A 22419-nucleotide genomic window follows, 5' to 3' on the forward strand; every position below is an offset into this window, starting at 1 on the left:
CCACCCTTTCACAGTTCCGCGTCGACCCTTCGGTAATAAGTTGTCACGTGCTTCAGCCGCGCGTGTGTGTGTGTATTTATTTTATTATTTACAATATCAAATAATATTTACGACTGTAACTCAGGTCTTATTTAAAAATCACCCCTCGCAAACCCACTGGTGCGACGTGAACCTGTGGATGGAGGTATACTATCCTCATATTCCTTCAACAAGTTTCCTAGCACCGATTGATGACCTTCCGCTTGCGACCTATTTTTTGAAGTTAATCAATAATTACATCACCCGGGCATACAATATTCGTTTATGTATGTGTATTATAGATAACGTAGTTGGACTGGGATTCATGTAGTATCTACATTCTACGTTGTGAACAATGGTGGTTTTTTGATTCTTAGTAAAGTCTATAGACTATAGTCATGCATTAATGATATTATTTTTCTTATCGATTCTATATCTGTGATAACTTTTTTCCGTTGGAATAAAGAATGATCTTTTTTAGGCAGCATAATATGTCATATATTGCAGGATACCTATAAGTAATAGATAGATTGCATTAGGTATACATACTATGATGATACACTTGACATTTCTGGCTTTATTCACTTGTCCATATTATATTTTGATATAATGTCATGTGATGAAATAATGCTCTAATATTTTAATATTAAATCGATGTTGGATATTTTGTTACATTTATTTTAGCAATAGTCCATAGAGACGCAAAATTCTCATCAATCGTGTATTATAGTGCAAATATTTAAATTGAATTGCGTTTTTAAATATTATAATTTGAGCATTTTGGAGGGTTCTATTCGTACTTCTTTTTTTATCAGTAATTGTCTAGGTAATTGTAATATTAAACATACGTTTTTCTTGTTATCCTTTGTAACATTAAACATTATACTCGTACCTATATTACTTATATTTTATAATGCTTTCTGCATTCGTTTTCCGTATCTCCGCCAACGCCGTTGGTACTTAACGAAGAAGTATAGTTATGCATTATGCTTATGGGCTTATGGCACATGAAATATGTATGCTATAAATATTGTAACAATATGTGTTTGTTTACCGTTACATCTTACATACACGCGTTGTGTTTAACGCCCGTAACGTATACCTATCATTTGCGCGATGAAAACTTGTTCGTGGAATATTTTCCAGAGTTATTATACAAACAAATATATTTCACTGATTTTATCAAGAATATGGCGTTTAAAATTTGTTTAACTATTTTATTTATACATTAAATTGATTTTTTTAGTGTTATTTGTGTGTTATTTTAGACGTTGGGTTTTTCAACGATAAGGGGCGTCAATATAATAAGTGTTATGGTTCTATTATATTTTAGTGCAACAAACTAGGATCTTTATTCAATAACGTATTAAGTTGTATGAACATTTTAAACTTAAAAGTTACAATTTGTTCATGTATTATATGAATTTTACTTTAAAAATTATTTAAGTTTAATATTTTATGGTAGTTATGCTTAGATTGTTGCATGCGTGCGCCCGTTCACGCAGTAAAGAACATACCAGTAGTCGAATCAGTATAGTAATAGATTGTGCAAGTTAACTTAAAATATAAAATCCACCTATCATTATTATTTTTTTGTAAAGATAGGTAGGTATGTATGTTACCTATAGAAAAATTAACTATTGTTCACCGATTGAACATTACGAAATAATGATGTAGTATCTAACGCGGCATTGTTTACCGAGTTCTTTACCAAGTATCTGTTGTGTTAAGATACTTTCAATACTCAATGCTGTAGGTGTTGTCTAGTTGCTCTCAGTTTGACCTTTTGTCCCAATTGTAGTTTGTTAAAAAATTGTAGTGCCTAAATTGATTCATAGATAGCCGAGTGGATAGCTTTTATAAATACAATGGTCTTTAGTATACATATAGGTATATAATTCTGTTTCGTTAAATTGAAATAGTATGATGTTGTCAGAAAATTAAAAAAGACGAAAATACAGTGTTAATATACTTCTGATAGGTACATTATACGTAAGTAATTAATATTTCCACAGATTAAAACGTACATCATATATTATGTTTTAGTTTTCTTAAAAATAATATAGAGTATAGTTCTAAATGTTCTAATAAAACAAAGACTACTTATATATTATATATTGTTAATTTTTCGGACTAAATATAACGTTTACTTATTTTTTTTTGCTTTCGCCACGGTTCACTAGTTGCCTCGCTAGTTGCTGACCGTTGTTATATACATTCAAAAAGCTTCCTATAATTTTTATTTTATGCTCAAAAGTATTTTGATCTCGTAATTTTTTAATGTTAATTAAAATTAATTAATTTAAACTTTATGTTGTAAAAATGTATCGATACCAAAAAATTAAGTATGATGACTTCACTTTAGAAATAAGAATATTGTGCTATGCATGTCAAATGTTTCTATCTACTGTAGGGTTATAGCAAAATATAGGTGTATCATCACATCATCACATAGAACTATAAATAATTATAGGTAATAATTTATTATTTATTAACTTATTTATTATTAATTCTGTGGACTGTTAAGGGTATGCCCGTAATCAATTATTAATTTTTTTTTTGAATTAAATTACCTTATATCAAATTTAAAAATGAAATATAGGTAGGTACCTATTAATCGGGATTGTCGAATTGCACTTGAATTAAAAAAACATAATGTCCGAACTGTCCTCTGGTAAAAATCAGGTAGTGGTCGAACTGAACTCGTTCAAAAATAGAGTCTAATCATAATAATTAATAAATTCGTATTTATTGATGTTTTAACACAATTATAAATCGTTTTTTATATTTTAATGTAGAACGCTGACACAAGATAATCAACAACACGGTACTAGAAACAAATAAATTATATTGAAAAATATTATTGACTTAAATACTCAAAAGTGTATTACCAGGCTAAATTTTTTGAATATAGTTCGTCATAACTACAAAAAATAATGGAAATGAAAAAAATAATTATTATAATAATGATGCGATGTATAAAACAATCATTTTTAACCACACCAATTATTAAAATCATTATTTGTCCTATTGTCCTAAGCTTGTAAGTGGGAAAGAAAATGAATGTTTACTAAATGTTTTACCCTATCAAAATATCAAATGGATTATAATTTTATTGAAATACTTTTTTGAGCCCATGCAAGTGCAGTTCGACCACTTTTCCTGCTTTGGTGATACCCGATTTAGCACGGTCGTTATAGGCCGACCTTTTTGACAACCCAAATGAACACGATAAAAAGAATAAATATTGTGTACAACGTTGTCAGATTTTCACTAGTACAGTATGTAGTACCGATGTAGGTTGTGTAGATTACTAATAGGTAAAACGTGGATTTATATGCATTTACATATTCTGGTTGATCGTATGATTTATGATTTAGTGCACATATAATATATATATATATATATATATATATATTATATTTTTATAGTTCCATAAAACATCCCAATTTCACAAGGCACATTCACATATTATACACTTGGTTATTATAGTGTTACAAGAAACTCGGACTGAAACAATTACGAAAATTCAATTTATAGAAAAAAAAAAAATAATAATAATAAAACAATTAGTGTTATCGAAAACCAAAAAATTAACTTTACTTTAAAGGCTTATAACTCGGCTTATAAGGAGTACTCTAAATGAATCTAGGACAATTGGTCCCCTCGAAAAAACGCAGAATGCGGACAATTGACCTCCGTCATAATTTTATGCACGGCAATTGGTCCCCGCCTTAAAAGTTAAATACATCATTTTTTTTTTAGCATAAAACGTTAAAATAATTTAAAGGATAAATACTTGAATACAAAATATTTTATTAATAAAATATATGATCCAATACAAAAAATTAAAATTACTATGATATCGCGCAAGAATAAAACCTCGGTAGTATTCAACGATGTTTTACAGCAAGACTTGAGGAATACAAATAATCAAAAAGTTCATCTCTAGAAAAGTTAATGTCAAAACTATTAAAAACAGATAACTTTTAAGCTGGGAACCAATTGCCTGTGTTTAAGATTACGGCGGGGATCGATTGTCTGCATGCGGCATTTTTATAGGGGGACCAATTGTCCGTTTACCCTCTAAATTTAAAAATCCTGACAATCTACTAAAATGTTTATTAAAAATTGGAAATAAGTATTTAGGGAAAGAAATTTAAATTTTTACTTATAGATTCTGAGCGGAGCGATGAATGTATTGATTTTATCATGATGTGTGTGTGTGTTTTTTTTATGTCTGTCATCACGTTTTGGGGCAGTAAAAGTGCTTTGATTTTTGACTTCAGAACCTCGTTTGATCAGAAAGTGAATCTAGTTGCTACTTTGGGTGGTGAAAAGTGAAAAATTCTTAATACTATTCTAAATAATCGAGAAAAAAAAATTAAGGGAAAAACGGAAAATTTTACGCACACTCATTTTTCGAAACAAAGGCCATTAGTTATTTTATTTTTTACATTACGTTTGCTCACATGTTTAGATTTGGTTATAAATATTGATTTGCTTGAGGAAGTTAATTAAATCTGCGTTGAGTTGGTGATTGGCTCCAAGGGCTGCATCGAGATTGTGTGATATCCCGTGTTTGATCCTTTCTTGATTATACTTTATGCAGTCCGATATGATGTGCTTGTCAGTGAGATTTGTTGCGCAGGTTGTGCAGATCCCGGTTCCTCTTTGGCCATGAGGAAACCGTGTGTGATTCTAGTGTGTCCTATCCGTAGTTTATTTATTACTGATTTTGGTTTTTGATGTAACTTTAAAACAAATGACCATAGATATATGAAATTTTTACCGAATGTTTATATAAGTATATTCTATCCACCATGCAATTTTCAAAAATGTTCGACTTAAGTTGAACTATTCATAGGCATTTGAAATTTTCGATCATTATTAGTTTTTTTAAAATTAATATCGATACAAATTTATTTGTTAGGCAGAAAAGCTTGAAAATTTTATACAAGGCTCTTAACATATTTTTACAATAGCAGTTGCAAAATAAAAGAAATACATAGTCACAATTTTTATTTACAAGCATTCAAATTTTGAATTTTGACAACATACTTATTATGTAAAAATCTCGAAAATTCGCAAATTATTTTAAACTAGAAATTCATAAAAAATTTTCTTTTTAAATCTAAGATTTGAAAATTTTTAATAACCTATAATATATCCTAAACAGATAAACCGTCTTCGTTCAGAATCGTTTTTCATATACAATGATATAATATCATTGGATTCGAATTTAATTCCATCCATTACAGTAACCCACTTGTAACCTACTGTACAGCAGAGCGACATCCACGTCTTACCAGCTTTTTTTTTATTGTTCTTAATTAAAACCAACAACAATAGCCTTTAGTTATAATTTGTAATAGTATGCCTTGTTTTCATTGTAAGTTTAAATTTTGATTATTTCTATTATATTCAATATTATACACATTCAAATTTTTTTTAAGAACATTGTGATATGATTATTGGTGTCTGTTTATCCAAAGTGCTGCGTAAAACAGATTTGTATTTGTTGTCTAATTTTTGACTATTTGAGAATGACTTTTCCTAATTTTTGATTTCATCCACCTAATCTTAAAAGAATTCATAATAGAAGAAAAATTAAATATTTAAATTTTTGGGATGTGAAAATCAAAAAATTAAAAATCTGCAAAAGTTGATCCCAAATAGATTTGACGAAAAATTCAAATCAGCTTTTAGAATTTACTTCACTAGAACGTTGGAATGAAAACAAGTTAAAATTCCAATTTTTTTGAAAAATTCGACATTGTTATATCAATCGATATAGTTCTTCGTTATAATTTTCTATACTTACGGAATATAATACATCAATAGTTTCTCATCTGGTAATTGGCAATTTGCATTCACCAATTTTGAAAATAATCAAGTTTAATTTAAAGAGTTATTCGCTCTAAATCTATTATTTTGAATTTATTCCGAGATTTATTCACACGTAATTTGAATTAAAATCGAATACAGACGTCAGACATATTGATTATGCCAGCTGTTGATTCCGCCCAGCTTTAAATTTAATAAAATATAAAACATTTTAATATTTAAAATAATAAACTATATAGGTATCATCATGTAACTCAAAGTTTTGAATTATTTAGTTATTATTTTTAAAATAAATTATAGTTACCTATTTATTTTATAAATATGGGCATCTATTTTTAATAAATTATACATTAGGATATACATGGTACATAATATTATACATTAATACATTTTACATTATATGACTTATGTTTATAAATAAATATGTAATAAATAATATCTATTTGATAAACTAACAAAAAAAGTAAAATGTGAAATAAATAAGTAATGAATAACTAGTAATAAATCATACATTCGTAAAATAAATAGATAATTTTGATTCTGGAGTGATACAGGGTCATAAATAGCTTATTATACTGCTGTGCTAATATTCAGTGTTGGTGCACTCAGAAAAATATATCATATATTTAATGAAAAACGTATATTATTTTAATGAAAATCGGGTATGATTTCGAGCCTATGATATTAATTCATTATAATAAACATTAATGTTTCATAAAATCAATGATTTATAACTTTATTAAATTAAATCCAAATTGCATTAATATGATTTCCATTTTACTAGAATTTTGGAATTGATACAGTCAAATTAATGATACCTTTTTTTTGTATTTAAAAATATGATACCTTGATTAGAAGATTTATTACTTTAAATTAATGAATTTGTAGCAATGAAATAATTCTACTAATTTTCTTCTTTATAAGGTATAGACATTAAATTAAAGGAATATTATTGTTAAAAACCAATAAATTATTTATCCATTTTAAGATAAATTTCCTTTAAAATCAGTAAATAGTTGTATCATATTAACGAAATTGAAATTATCTATGTCTTCAAATTAAAGAAAAAAGTGTTCAAATTGATAACAGTTTTATTACTAAAACTATGCAAATTTTCATTTATTATGAAAAAAATATTTAAAACCAAAATGAATAATTATGTTATTTATTAAACAATAGACAGCATTATAATAATATAAATAGTATAACAGGATAAAAGTGATAAAACATATGTTTATTATATACAATAGCAATAGAAATAAACTATAAATAAAATAATATAATTTTCAAAAATCCATTAGTTTCACTTAAAATATTTTATAAAATTACAGCTAAAAAGAATAGTTAATCTTTATACAATAGCAATATTAATGATAATGATTTTCTATAGTTTAACAGTCATTCAAATTACAAATTTAATTTATATAATTACATAATAGTACTTCTAAAAATAATTTTTCAATCTAATAACTGTTTCATTTGAAGGTAATTCATACAAATGAATTGGAGGACCTATAAATTCCTTAATACTTTTTAAAGCATACGTTTTTGGTAAACATTGTTTAATGACATAACTTGTTAAATGTTTTTTGTATGAATCTATTTTTAAATTTTGACACGGAAAAAAAATATCATCATTTAAACATAAAATTTCTTTTACTTTATAAGCTAACACAGTGTGATGATTTTCCGAAAAAGTTGTAAGGATATGATTGGCTTTGTAAATGGTATGGCAATAAGAAATTGAATTATAACAATTATAGTAATTTAGTAGAAGCAAATCATTTTGTGGAAATAACATTTTAATTGTAGAAAAATATTTAGAAAAAGAAACTGGAGATTCTGTACTTAAAGGAAACCATTTTTTTATTTTAAAATTTAACATTAATTCAGCAAAATTGAGTGAACACTTAATTGATAAAGAAAGAGGAATATTAACTCTGGAAGTTATATTTTTACAATAAGATTTAAGTTGTTTGTGTTTTGATTCAAAACGGTAAGACCATAGTAACTTTAAAGGTCCAGATTTCCTTATAATATTACAATAGTGAGTTAATAAATGATGCTTGGGTTTCAATGTGTCATTAAATAATTGTATGTATTTACTGTTATGATATGCTATACATTCATTTAATTTTGCTAGATTTGAATCATTAAACTTAGGTAATAACAACAAGTCAACTAATTCTATGAAATTAATTAAAAATAACCAATATTTATCACTTTCTGGAACTAAATCTCCAATCAATAGAGGGAAGAAATGTAAAAATGTCTGCATTTCTCTAGAACTCATATTTATTTTCAACTTATCTGATTTAACAAACTTTAAAGGAGGAGACATATTGCCTATTTCAGAATCACCATAATTGAAACCTTTTTTTCTGATATTTAAAGTTTCTAAAGTAAAATATTTTAATCTAATAAAATTATTTATTAAATGACACATATTATAATTAGCAACTCCTTCAAAAATATCGTGCATAATATCAACAGAAAAATTGTCTACAACGTGAAAAGAATTTATTGAATTAAATATTGAATTTTCAGAAATCCCAGTTTGCTTTAAATCATTTTGTGCAACATTTTCATAATAGTTAACTTTATTTCGAAGTGAATTATTATCTTCAGTAGCCATTGTTTGAGTTTTTTTTTTATTATTTACACAAAAACGACAAAAGTGAATAGATGAAAATGATCTTGAAAATCCTAAAACTGAATTAATACCAAGATTATCACCAACAACTAATCCCAAAATAAACTTGATGTTGAAGGTTTTTTTTGGTAAATTAATTTTTATACCAATAATTTCCAATTCATTTATCTCTTCAATTAACTTAAAAAATGCCTTATCGTTACCAATACTTTTGACATCTTTGGTGTTAAAAAGAGCAGCAACAAATATTGAACTTAAACTATACCTTAAACAATCTGGAGCTGAGGGAAAAGAATAATAAACACCTAATACAGAAGAAGCATGCGATCCAAGAGGATTATTAATCTCAAAATCGTCGAAATATAAAAAATATGGTATTAAAATTGAATCTTCTTTATTTTTTAATAATATTTTGTCTTTCCATAGTTGGCAATTAATAAAATTAGTAAAATCAGTTTCTGAATTTAAAGAATTATGGTTCTCAACAAATAAATCTAACACACCTGGTGCTTCAAAATATTTCCTAAATTGAAATTTCAGAGGAAGGATTACAGCTTTGGTTTTGTTTTCATCAACAGTGTTTACATTATGCAAAACAACATTTCCTATAGTATTATCCAAAGTTATAACATTAGGTTTCTCATAGTAATCATTATTCTGCAAATTATTTAAAAATTTATATTCTGTATCAATACCTTCAAATGGATTATCACAAAAATTAACTATTGATTGAAATGCATTTTTAGTTTCTTTATCTAATGTATTATTATGGATTATTATATTGTTAATTTCTTTAGAAATCGAAGATGTGATTATTTTTGTTATATTATTTTGAAGTTCTGATGCATTTCTGGATAAATTGAATTTACTATAATATAGGATAGAAAATTGTAAGGCAGACATTTTTAATGAATTTAAATCTATATTGTAATTATTAATAACATCAGTAGACAATACATTAGTTGTGTTTAAAATCTCATCTTTTAAATTATTAGACAAATATGTATTATTTGGTAAGGAATTATCTTTATTTATTTCTAAAGATGGGACAATATCTATGGGTGTATGTTTAAATTCTTTTTTAACATGCTTGGAAAATGACCTAAATGATGAAAAAGTTTGAGTGCAACGAGTAATACCACATTTATAAATACTTGAAGATGTCAAGGAATGATATAATTTTAAATGGGATATATATGGATCTAAATTTGAAAATTTGTTCTTACAAATAAAACAGGTTAAATACATAGTAATTTAATAACTTTGAAAAAATATTATTTAAGATCAGAAATTAGTAGTTCGAGCGATGGATTTTTAACATCAGTATCATGTTCTATGTCATACATATACCTTTGAAAAAATGTCCACACTAATATACATTGCATAGGGTATTGTAAATTAAAAGTGTGAAAAATTTTAAAACATATATCAACTGCTTTTACAATATTAGAAAACTTATAGAATGTATCAAGATAATAAACAAAATATTCTTTAGTTGCCTCAACACCACTTATTCCCACAACACAAATTAATGGCTGCAAAGATTGTCTATTTGTGTAGCAATTATCAATTTCAATTTGTATTTGAGAATGAAGATCATTCATACATGCAACTTGAAGCAAAAATGTTTTACGGCCATCAGCAATAGAAGTCTTCACAATTCTTTTCTTATTACTAATTTTGTCTTTGTGACATGTTTTGGATGTTGGAACCAATAATGAGTTCATTAAATCAAATATGATTACATTCCTTATATCTGTAATTTAAATATTATGCAATAACTAAAAAATAATAACAAATACAAACTCATTTAGCTTCAATATTTAATACCTTGATTAGCATCACAAATATTTTCTAATTGTTCCAATAAATCTCTGCTGTTTGCATCTTTTATTTTACTTTTCATTAATGGTATAATTTTTTCCACAAAACAGTCCCATTTATTAAACAGCAATCCACCTTTTCCTGGATGTAAATATTCAAAATCAATATCAATCTGAAATAAAAATTTAAAAACATTCATAAACCCGTATTTAAATATAAATTATTAAATTCATTCTTTAGGTAAACATTGTATTTTATACCAAACAATTATAGGTCATACGGTATAAGACCATATATTATTATAAAAATTTGTTTATTATAATATATTTACCAACTGATGTCCAAAAGATTGTTTATACATTGGCCAATTTTCAAGAATATCAACAATAGTAGTACTGTTCAAAGCAAGAAATTGTTTACGAAAATTAGCAGTTTCTTTCCACTTAAGTAAAATGTCATCTAAAGGTTCTACATTAAACTGAAGCCATTTTTGGATGCTTTTAATTGTATTCAAATCTAAAATGAATAAACAAGTTGTAAATTATAACTTATATTAAAATTTTAAACCAAAACTTCTAATAATTATTTATTTTAAATTTTAAATATTTACCATAAGTTGGCTGTAGGTGTTCTTGTTCAGAACTTTGTTTTGGAATGTGTGTGAAAGTTTTTTTTGAATCAACCCAAAGATCACTTCGGCGTAACTTGGAAACAGTATTGTGATACTTTTGGTACAAAGATCCTTTTGGCTTTTTTTTAGGCACCGGCATAAAATATGTTTCCTGTATATAGTAAATCATGAAATATAATTAAATTTGTATTCATACTCAGACAATACAATAAATTAGGTGTCTCACAAAAAGCCAGTACAGAATAACTATATTGTGTATTAAATTTAATAGTAGGTATCACAGATTTAATATAATTATATTATTTAAAAGTACAATCAAATGCATATTGATTGTATTTTATTAAAATTTTAGTTATTATCAAAGATATTCATAGAAAATTGCAACTTTATACTGTTAGAATATAATAATATGGTCAAAATTATAATAAATAATTCAATAATTATTTTTAAATAGGTACCTAAATAAAGATATTATACCTAACAAATATTTGATTTCCATGTGGTACAAACCTTTACTTCAGTTGTAAAATAACTAACTATATTCACAGCTATTTTTTCCAGAAGTTTGGGACTTGCATGAATTTTTTTTTGAAGTAAATATTCAATAACAATATCTGTAATATTTTTGCGACACTGATCATTTAATCTGTGATTTTTTGAGAAATATTGTAATACCATATCTCCTTTTCCAGAGCTAGTCAATAAGTCTTCTAAATTAAACTATATAGAAATTATGAAAATTAGTTATTAACTAAGAATTTTGTATGACCTAACAATGCAAGTTATGCAAGTGTAATATAATACAAATTGATTCACAGAAAAAAAATCAGATTGAATCCAATTGAAGTGAACTTTATAGTTTATAGTATACTGCATGGTTCATTACTCAATTATAACCAATATAAATTATCTTACATTAATCTCACAGTTTATAGTGGAGCCATGATCACTTTCTGTAGAAATAGAACTATCCGAATTAGTATATTCATTATCAGAAGAATTAGTATTGATACATGTGTTGTTTGAATTGACAGGCTCCTTAATAAATAATACATATTAAATTAATTAAAAATTTCAATTTCAATACTTAAAATTTGTTAATAAAATATAGTAGGTAATTAAAATGTGTACTAACATTGAATTGTGATTGCCATTTGATCAAATTATGTTCAAAGATTATTCTTTGGCCAAATTTTTCTTTTGGGCACAGAGCATCTAAATGTCTACCATTCATTAATTTCAAACCTTCCAAAGTTATACTACATTCTACAAATTATAAAAAAAAATTTTACTTGGTAGTTGCTAGGTATTTAATAGGTACTCAATATACGTATTGCAAAAGGTATTTATTTTTTGTTACATACATTGTATATAGTAGTCAATTGTAATTTATTATCACATGAAGACGCCTACATTATGTCAATAAATATAATACATAATAAAATATAATAGATATTTATCTATATAAAATAGCATATTCTTTAACTACATTATACATCTACGTATAGAGGTATATTAAAAGTTAAAAATAATTGAAATAATCTACCTACCTTTAAATAATTGGTAAAAACACTCTCCTTTCAACTCTTGTAATATTCCAAATAGTTCTTCACACCCATTATGAATTGGTGAACCAAACATATCTTCGGAAAATGAAATGTCAGCATTCATTATAATATCATGAGTAACAGTAGCATCCATTCTTAATTTAAATTGTAACACAATAGGTAATAAACGTTTAATTTGTCTCAAATAAACACTCGCGAACACTCACAAGACTTTACACAAGGGTTGAAATAACAACCATATAAAAATAATATAATACACAGGACAATTTTTATAATTTTAATATCGGAAATCTTAAATACCGTATTGTGATGCACGAATCATATAGAATAATGCGCTAATGTGCGATTGATTTCACGATTTGACGGAATTACCACATATTACAATGGCATTACGATATAACCCACAGAATAGAAACTTCTTATCCCGTTATATTTATAAATAGTATTTAATACAACTATTAATGAAAATTATTATTAAATTTATGGAATCTTCCATGAATTCAAATCCAAATTGAAGTTGTTAAATTGATAAAAGATACTCCATAAATAATATTTCAACAAAATGATTATAATTATCATAAAAACAATACTATTTATAGATCATACATTTTGAAATATAAAAACATTATTTCTAAGAAAAAATGTTGTTGATTTAAAGACGAAAGGAATACAATTAATGTAATATTATAGACGATTTTATTATGAAAACTAAATATAGTAATATTATTTGCCATTAAATTTAAGTTTATAATTCATAATAATTAAGATACAGTTTTCATTATTTCTATAGATAAAAGATTATTTCTAAGACAATGAGGTTGAAATTTAAATCATAGTCTTTCTTAATTTTAAAGGAAAATAAGTATTACAATTAATGAAAATGAATAAATTTAATGAAAACATTTTTTCATTGAATTAAAAAAAGTATTCTTAAGCTGACGACTTTATCATTGTTTTAAAGAAAATTATAATATTTTTGAAGAAAGTAACAAAACCACAAATCTATGAAACGAATTCATAAAAATTAAAACTATCTTTTTTCTGAGTGTGAGTTGCGGCCCAAACCCTAAATAACGTACGAGTTGCGGTTCGGCTCTATGAGAGGTACGTACGAGTTGCGGCCCGGGTTTATGAAAGGTACGTACGAATTGCGGCCCGGGTTTATGAAAGGTACGTACGAATTGCGGCCATACGATAATGTATATATTACATATATATATTATATCAGGGCTTATTCTAAGGATTTTTACCTACTGCCCAAACATACTGAAGTTTGTTTCATGAAATTTATTTGGAAAATTATACTTATCCCCCCCAAAAAATGTATATAGATATACAATGATATTGATATTATAATATCATATTATATTATTATTATGATATTACATTTGATATTTGAGAAATCGGAAAAAATATTATATGGAAAAATATATAAAAAATACGGATTTTTTCCGTTGTACCATTATTTAAATTGAAATTTTTATTACGTAACCCCAGTTAATAACTGTATACAATATAATATATTTATATATGCATTAGTTACATAAAAATAGTTTTAATAGCAAACATTTCGAGAAATAGGTTAGTGAGTATATTATAAGTTTTAACTAAAACATGTCAATATTATAATTTTGCTTTTTATTCTTATTAGATATTATTAATTACAATTTTACAACACTACAATACAATTCAAATATCTAAATAATGAAATTGTATTTTATATATTTAAAATTTTCTTTTTTTTGAATGATTTGTATCCTCCTCTTCTAGGACATCGTTTTGTAAGACCTGAGAATTCAATGATTGATCATAAATGCCTTTAAACCAACCTTGTTCTCGTGCTTTTGAAGTTTCTTTTAATCGTCGGTTTGATGAGTTTATCCATAACAAAGTTGCAGGTCTTGGATCCCATAATGTTAAAGGTGGCATGTTAAAGTGGACGAACAAATATTCATTTTCTGTTTCAACTATAAGACTTTGACGATCTGAAGATTTTAAAATATTACTCGTACTTATGAGACGTTCTACGTCTGCACTGTGTGGTTTGGCCACTAGAACTCTAGAAATAATTATTAATACTGTATTGAATGAAGTATAAGTTGCAAGATAATCTACTAATTTAGCCATAGGCATTTTGCGTAAATTTTCGATTTCTTCTAATTCTAGTACTTCTGCATACTCCAATGATAGTCTTGTTATATCTAAATCATTTCCAATAATCTGATGAACTTCTTTTAACTGAACTTGAGTTAATGATTTAAGGTTTATAAATGGTTTTAGAACATGTACTAGCTGATCATTAATATTAATTCGTTGTAATAAAAAATTAGCCAAACTTTCTACGATTTCTTGACATACAGCATTAACATTTCGAGATTCTGTCACAAATAAGTGATGTCGATTTTGTCTTTTTAGAGAGGAGTGGTAGTGGTAGATTTTATGATAGGTTTAATTAACCAATTCGTTAAAGAATTTGATGTCATATTTATATGATATTAACCTAAAAAAAATTAATTTATGTAATATAATATACCCACACAACAATTATGTAGGCATTAGGCAATTCTTTTGTGTGAAAAGTAAATTAACGTGAGTCGTAATTTTCACCGAAAACGTGAACATCTGATAACGACGCAAGACAAGTATTAATATTATCTTTGATAATTAATATTAATCGATGTTGCATCGGTGTGTGCACAGTTAAATCGTGTAAGTGTTTTTTTGAAATTGAATGATTATAATATTATTTGTATAGAATATAATAAGAATTATTTTTAAAATTAAAAGATAAGAATAAAGGCTTAAAAATCGAATATAAAATATACGGTCTTAAAGCTACTAAAGTATAATTTATTAATAAATAATAATAAAAATTATGAAAAATAATAAAATAATTATTCACACGTACCTATCACGATGTACCCCTCTGCAAATTTGATTATATAGGAAATAGCTACACACCATATACACTCATGGAAGACTGGAACGTTATGACGAAAGTTATAGATATAATAATGAAATTAGGTACATATAATATCTTTTTCGTTCTATATCATAATATAGAATTTACTAAAAACCAAAGATAAAATAATTGGTGGTTATTCCGTTTTCGAATTTCGTATCCGTGCGCTTTAATGTGTGTACAATGGTCTATATGGTCGCGATAAGCTTAGTCGATAACATAGATAGTACCTAATCGTAATTCGTATTTCTATTTCAAAGATTAATCAATCATCGAAGTAGCAAAGATTGTAAACTACATAATTATTACTTATTAGGTACTAGGTTAAGTTTATAAATTACACATAGGTATTTCAAATATTCAGTAGAAATTCAATTATTCTATAAGAAAAATTATATTTTTTTAAGGTGCCCATATTCATAAAGTCAACTGCCCGTTTGATTTTTCCTACTGCCCAATTTGGGCCCTACTGCCCGTTAGAATAAGCCCTGTATTATATACTATATGTCTATATATACTATATAGTATATAAACATCACAATATTATGTAGGTATTTTCTAGTATAAATTGTCGTAGGTACCTATATTAATATTGGTCGTAAAGAAAATAAAAGTATTCATAAAATTATAGAATATAATATAATATATTAATATTATGACATTATATTAAATAATAAATAATAAAAAAAAATAAGTAAAAGTATAATTGGTGTAATATATTATGATAATAATGTCCAAATAAAATAAAAGCATTCATATATTATTAATATTATTTTGAATTATAAGAATATTGTATCATAATATAATGATAATAATTAAATAATGTCAAAAAAAAAAAAAAAATGAAGTATAATAATTGATGTAATATATGATAATAATGATCTAAAAAGAAAAACTTTTATGAATTTCTATCTAAGATAATTTGAAAATTTCCGTAATTTTTATGTATTAAGTCAATATTTGAACTTCAAATGCTAATAAAAAAAATGTGTATTTTTATAATTTTTTTATTACTATAAGAATAACTTATGAGGAACTTTGTATTAAATTTTCAAGTATTTTGATAGGGCCAAATAATTTTTATCGACACTTCAAAAGGTTTCAAAATTTCAGTTGTCTATAAATATCTCAAAAAAAGTCAAAATATTTTGAAAATTAAATCATGTAAAGAAAATGGCAATCTAAAAAACTTATGAAATTTTCATGTATCTACGATTTATACTTTTTGAATAATTACAAATATTTAAAATCGTTTGAGGATAAATCGTTATCGTTACGCTATTTCGTAAAAATTTAAAATTTAAAAGCACTTAAAATTTTTCCTATAATGATGCTTCGAGTTTTCATTATAGCTTCTTGAAGGAAATCTTATGGCAAACTTAGTGTTGTATTTTTAATCCTTAGTTATAAACGCAAAAAATTTTATGATTTTTCAACTTCAAAATTACTTGCAAATTTTCGCGTTTTCGACAGATTTCGTAAAATTTTGAACTATAAACGCTCATTAAAAAAAATTGTGACTTACGATTTTAAATTTTTTTTAGCTACAATAAGAACAACTCATAAGGAACCTTGTATTAAATTTTCAAGTTTTTTTGGTTGTCCAACATTTTTTTACCGACCGCGACACTTCAAAAAAAAAATTCTCAAAAAAATTGAAAATTTCAGTGATCTATAAATAACTCAAAAAACTAAATTAAACTGTAAATAGATAACACTTACATAAACATTTCGTGAAAATTTCAAGTATTTACAGTGATTAGTTTTTGAATTACAACCTTATAAAAAAATCGATTAGGTTGAAAACTGATTTTGCGTAAAAATTCCCGTTTTTCTGTCATTTTTTTTTGTTTTTCTCGATTTTTTTGAAAACTGTTAGAAAATGTTTACTTTTGACCTCTATAATGCACCAAGGATCTTCACTTTTACATCGAAAACCACCCCCAAAGTTTTAAATCGAAGCATTATTTCGACTAGTTATGCTGTACACAGACACAAAAAAAAAACACACATCATTGTAAAATCAATACATTCATCACTTCGTTCAGAATCTAAAATAAAAGCATTCATACCTAAAATATATTATTAATATTTTTTTGAGTTATAAGAATATAGTATAATATTATAATGATAATAATTAAATAATGTCAAAAAAAAAAATAATAATAAATAGGTATGTGATATCGTTGACTCCTAAAACCGCACACTTTTAATAAAGTACAGAACAAAACCGCACATTTTTAGTAGGTTAAAACCGCACACATTTAATAGGTTAAAATCGCACAATTTTTAAAATTGTTGTATCCAAAAACCGCACATTTTTTATTTCGACCCCAAAAAGGTTATACTTACCTAGATTAGATACATTTAATAATTTATTCAAAAAAAAAAAAAATGTATTTACAAATATTCAAATTTAAAAATGTAAAAATTATAAAAATGTAATCAATCAAAAATTTAAAAAATTTAAAAATGTAAGGCGTGTACAATTTTTAAAGTTTAAAATCCATTATTATGCCTGATTAAAAATATTTTAATAATTTAATAAAACTGCAAAAAAACATACTATATACTGTATACACAAGAGACAAGACCGACTATATAATAAAATAATAACGAGTGGTGACTAAAATCTTAAATCGTGTTAGTAAGATTATTGCAGTATGTCTTATAATCTTATCTTATCTAATCCGTTAGTTAGCACTAAAAATAGTGTGCGGTTTTAACTACTATAAGTTTGGGGTATTTTGTTATACAATGACCGAAAAAGTGTGCGGTTTTTGTCTATTGACCTTTTTCGGGTCAAAATCAAAAGTGTGCGGTTTTCGGATGCAACCTGTAATATAATATATATTATATAAATAAGATACATATGTATTATGTAATGATAATTACTCGGGCCGCAACTCACTTATCGCTAAAATATTGTCGGGCCGCAACTTACCTATAGGTACCTAAAATGTTATCGGATCGGAATTCACCGGAAACGAAAGGTCGGGCTGCAACTCACCCTCAGCCCTAATATTATACCCATTACCTGTAGTGACCATTTTTACGTAACATGATGAAAAATTAAATGAATTTTGACATAAAATTTCAATATCATAAAAAATGTCAATGTCTCTTCGTTGAGAAATGGCAGCAACAGGCGGTGATTGTTGGTTGTGGATAAAAATAATGCCACCCTTAATCCCTAAAAAAAATCTCGTCCGGACTCCTCTCGCTCTTGATAATAATTCTATTGTTGTAACACACAGTTGCGTTACCATGACAATATTAGCTATAATTACAACCTCGATAATTACATATGTCTGTATCAAATATTTGTTTTATGTTAAAGAGACTATAAACTATTACATATATTTTGCTTTGTAGGAAATAATATTTATTTTATAGTATACAAGTTTATCAGGATACTAAAATATTGTAATATATACAAATTCGAATTGATTCATTCTAACTCATAATTAATTTGTTAATATAATATGTTTACCTATTTCATATACCAATTAGGTATATAATATCTTTATTAACAGTTTAGTTCAATTCAGGGTGACCAATGAAAATTCCTTTCCGTCCTTACGGCCATAAGCCCATAATAAATTATTTTATTAAAATATTTCCAATCAGAATACTATAGAATTCTTAACTAGGTACTTAAAAATATAAAAAGGATTAATATTGAAACTTAATATTTTTGTCTTCTTGCGTTTTTTCTATTGCTAGAAAGTAGACAAAAAAATTCTATTACATTCATCAACATTATAGACATCCTACATTTCATCATTATTTTTTTTGTTTCTTTATTACAATTTAAATTACAATTTAAAATGAATATATAGGCTCATAATAATTAATCACCTTTTTTAAATAATCTAATGAATTATAGTACACTAACATATAATATTATGGATACTTTATTATTACGTATTTATATACAACTTACCTTTAGATATTTCCGCATCGCATGAAATTTAAACGTATAAACGATAAAGTAAAAAATGTGATACCCTGAAGTTTACATAAAATATATCATAATACAAATATTATAAAAGATATTTTAATGTTGATTGTTTTACAACCAGTTTATGAACATATACTTTTTTTCACTACCTATTTATATACTATACTACTATAGTAGTATTGTTCTATGATAGTAGATACTATGATTATTTAATATGTGTATATTTTTAATCTTTTCTGATAAAAATACCTAACTTTTCATTTTGTTGATAACAATTGTAGATTAGAAAACTAATTATTACTAGGTATAGTATATTTTTATAAATAATTAAGAACATTTTAAGAGCTTATTTAATGATTGATCTATATTTTTCTAACTTTTTCTGATACAAATACCCACTTAACTTTTAATTTTGTTGAGAAAATTATAGATTTTAAAACTAATTATTAATATGGAAAATGTATACAACAAATAAAGAACAGATTAGGAAGTCTCTTGATCCTGCTCACATCGCTTTGAAATTAATAATAGTATGGTAGTTGTTAACTGAACTACCAATATTGTTTACTCAAAATAGTCAAAACCTCAAAACAATGATGATATTGTACTATTTTTAAATGATGTTGTATGCAAATGTGACAATGAAGAACGCATGAGTTATAAATTTATGTTATTTGAGGCTGTGAAACGTTACATAAAAATAACGTACGTATTACCAGCGCAGTGTATGTAAATTCAACTCAGCTACTTATTGCAGGTTACCATATATTTAGCTTATAAAGAAATTCTATATTAATATAGAGAGGTCTGGGGGTCCAAAACGAACAAAATTTTTAGTAATTATTAAAATAAAATTCCTAATATTTATTACGATACAAAATAACGTTCCTGTGAATAAATAGAGTAATTTATTCCTTATGTCTTATTATTGTTTGAATGAAATTGATTTAAAATATTTGACTGATAAGTATAGCCAGTATATAGGCACATATCTATGGAGGCCACTTACAATAGAACGTGTTGTTTCTTTGTATCTTAATTATTTAGCTTAGTTACTAAATAATTAATTGTTATTCGTATTTCTAAAATTATTAGGATTAATATTGGAAACATTTATATTAATTTCTACTTGGGTTTTTTTATTGCTTGATAGTAGACAAAAAATTCGATTGTGGTTTCTTATAACGTTACTACCTTATAACTATATACTTAGACATACAAGTACCATGCATGCATCGACATTAGAGATCATGCATTTCATCATTTATATTTTTGTTTTTTTGTTTTTCGTAAACCAATCAAAATAAAGATATGTTGATAATGATAATAATAAATTATATTTTTTAAATAATCTAATGAATAATTATAATGTATTTAATATATAATATAGTAGGTACTCTATTATTAAGTCTTAAAAAAAAGAAACACTTATCTTAAGATATTTCTGCACTGCATGAAATTTAAACATATGAACAATAACGTAAAAAAGTGATATACTGACATAAAATATATTGTAATACAAATATTATAAAATATATTTTAAAGTTGATGAATATTATCCTTTTTTAGGTACCTAGCTATTTATATTACTATTATAATACGTATTACAAGTTTCACATATAGATAGAAAAGTTTCAATAGTTAGTCACGGAATAGAATATTGTTAGGACAGTATCGCATGCATTTTCCTCATACCATGCATGCCCTGTATGCGTATATGGTGAGAACTTCGTTTTTCAAACAAGTCTTCGTATGCTACAAAATATATTAAAAATAATATATTATAATATAGTTATCTTAAATTTATATTAGTGTAGGCACACTTACATTATATTTTCTGTATCTTAATTTTTTTATGTATTGAATAATTTTTCTCGGAAACTGTAAATACTTCATATTTTGCAAAATATAATTTATTAATATCATCTACAAATTTAAAATATTTTGGTGATTTCAGATAGAACGTGTTATTTCTTTGTATCTTAATTGTTTAGTTTAGTTACATATACTAAATAATTAGTACCAATTCGTATTTCTAAAATCATTAGGTTTGGTATTGAAACTTTTATATTATTGTCTACTCGGCTTTTTTTCCATTGTTAGGCAGTATAAACAACAAAATTCTATTGTGGTATTTTATGTAAATTATATATTCAGTAACATACAAGTACCATAATACATTCATCGACATTAGATATCTATATGTCATAATTTATTTTTTGTTTTTCGTACAATTTAAAGTGAAGATAGGCTATAATAATTTATCATATTTTTTAAATAATCTAATGAATTTTAATACATAATATAATAGGTATACTCTATTATTACGTATTTATATATTTATAAACACTTATCTATAGATATTTCCGCACTGCATGAAATTTAAACTCAAAGCGATAATGTAAAATAGTGATACACTGATATCTACATAAAATACATCGTAATTTATCCTTTTTTCGCTTCCTATTGATACTACTATTATAATAGTAGTTTTTTCCCCCTTTTATATACCGGGAACGGGTGGAAACTGTTGACTATAATAGTACTAGCCACTAGGGTTTTATAATAGGTCTATATTTTTGATATTTTCTTATATAAATACCTAACTTTTCACTTTGTTGATAAAAATAATAATAGATTTGGAAACTAATTATTACTATATAATATATTTTAATAATTAATTATAAATAAAAATGATAATGTCTTATTTTTAAACAGTGTTGTATGCAAATATGACAATTGAGAACGCGTGAATTATGAATTTAAGCTATATTTGAGGCTGTTAAACGTTGCATGAAAATAATGTACTTATATTAACAACGCAGTGTATGTAAACTCAACTCAGCTACTGAATAGTTACTATAGGTACATTTGGCTGTTAACATCGTCAGAAAAAGATAGAAAATAACTTAGACCATCTAGATTCTGTATTAGTCATTAATTTAGAAGTAA

At 25.5% G+C, this 22419-nt stretch overlaps 2 protein-coding genes across 4 annotated transcripts in view; one reads left to right on the forward strand and one right to left on the reverse strand.

Annotated features, from left to right (window-relative positions):
* The window catches only part of LOC107163262 (ATP-binding cassette sub-family C member 4-like), a 56974-nt gene that overhangs the window by 1504 nt on the left and 33051 nt on the right, over positions 1-22419 (forward strand). The gene's annotated exons all lie outside the window — the stretch shown is intronic.
* On the reverse strand, positions 9793-12865 carry LOC149057230 (uncharacterized). Its single transcript, XM_089223347.1, has 8 exons — positions 12524-12865; positions 12109-12239; positions 11889-12011; positions 11484-11693; positions 10953-11124; positions 10674-10858; positions 10349-10514; positions 9793-10274 (listed from the first exon to the last, which is right to left on the reverse strand). The coding sequence occupies exons 1-8, from the start codon at positions 12672-12674 to the stop codon at positions 9793-9795; spliced, it is 1620 nt and encodes a 539-aa protein (XP_089079473.1). The 5' UTR covers positions 12675-12865.

This window comes from Diuraphis noxia, unplaced genomic scaffold, assembly GCF_037042655.1.
Source record: "Diuraphis noxia isolate RWA-SAM2 unplaced genomic scaffold, SU_Dnox_SAM2 contig0003, whole genome shotgun sequence".
Taxonomy (NCBI): domain Eukaryota; kingdom Metazoa; phylum Arthropoda; class Insecta; order Hemiptera; family Aphididae; genus Diuraphis; species Diuraphis noxia.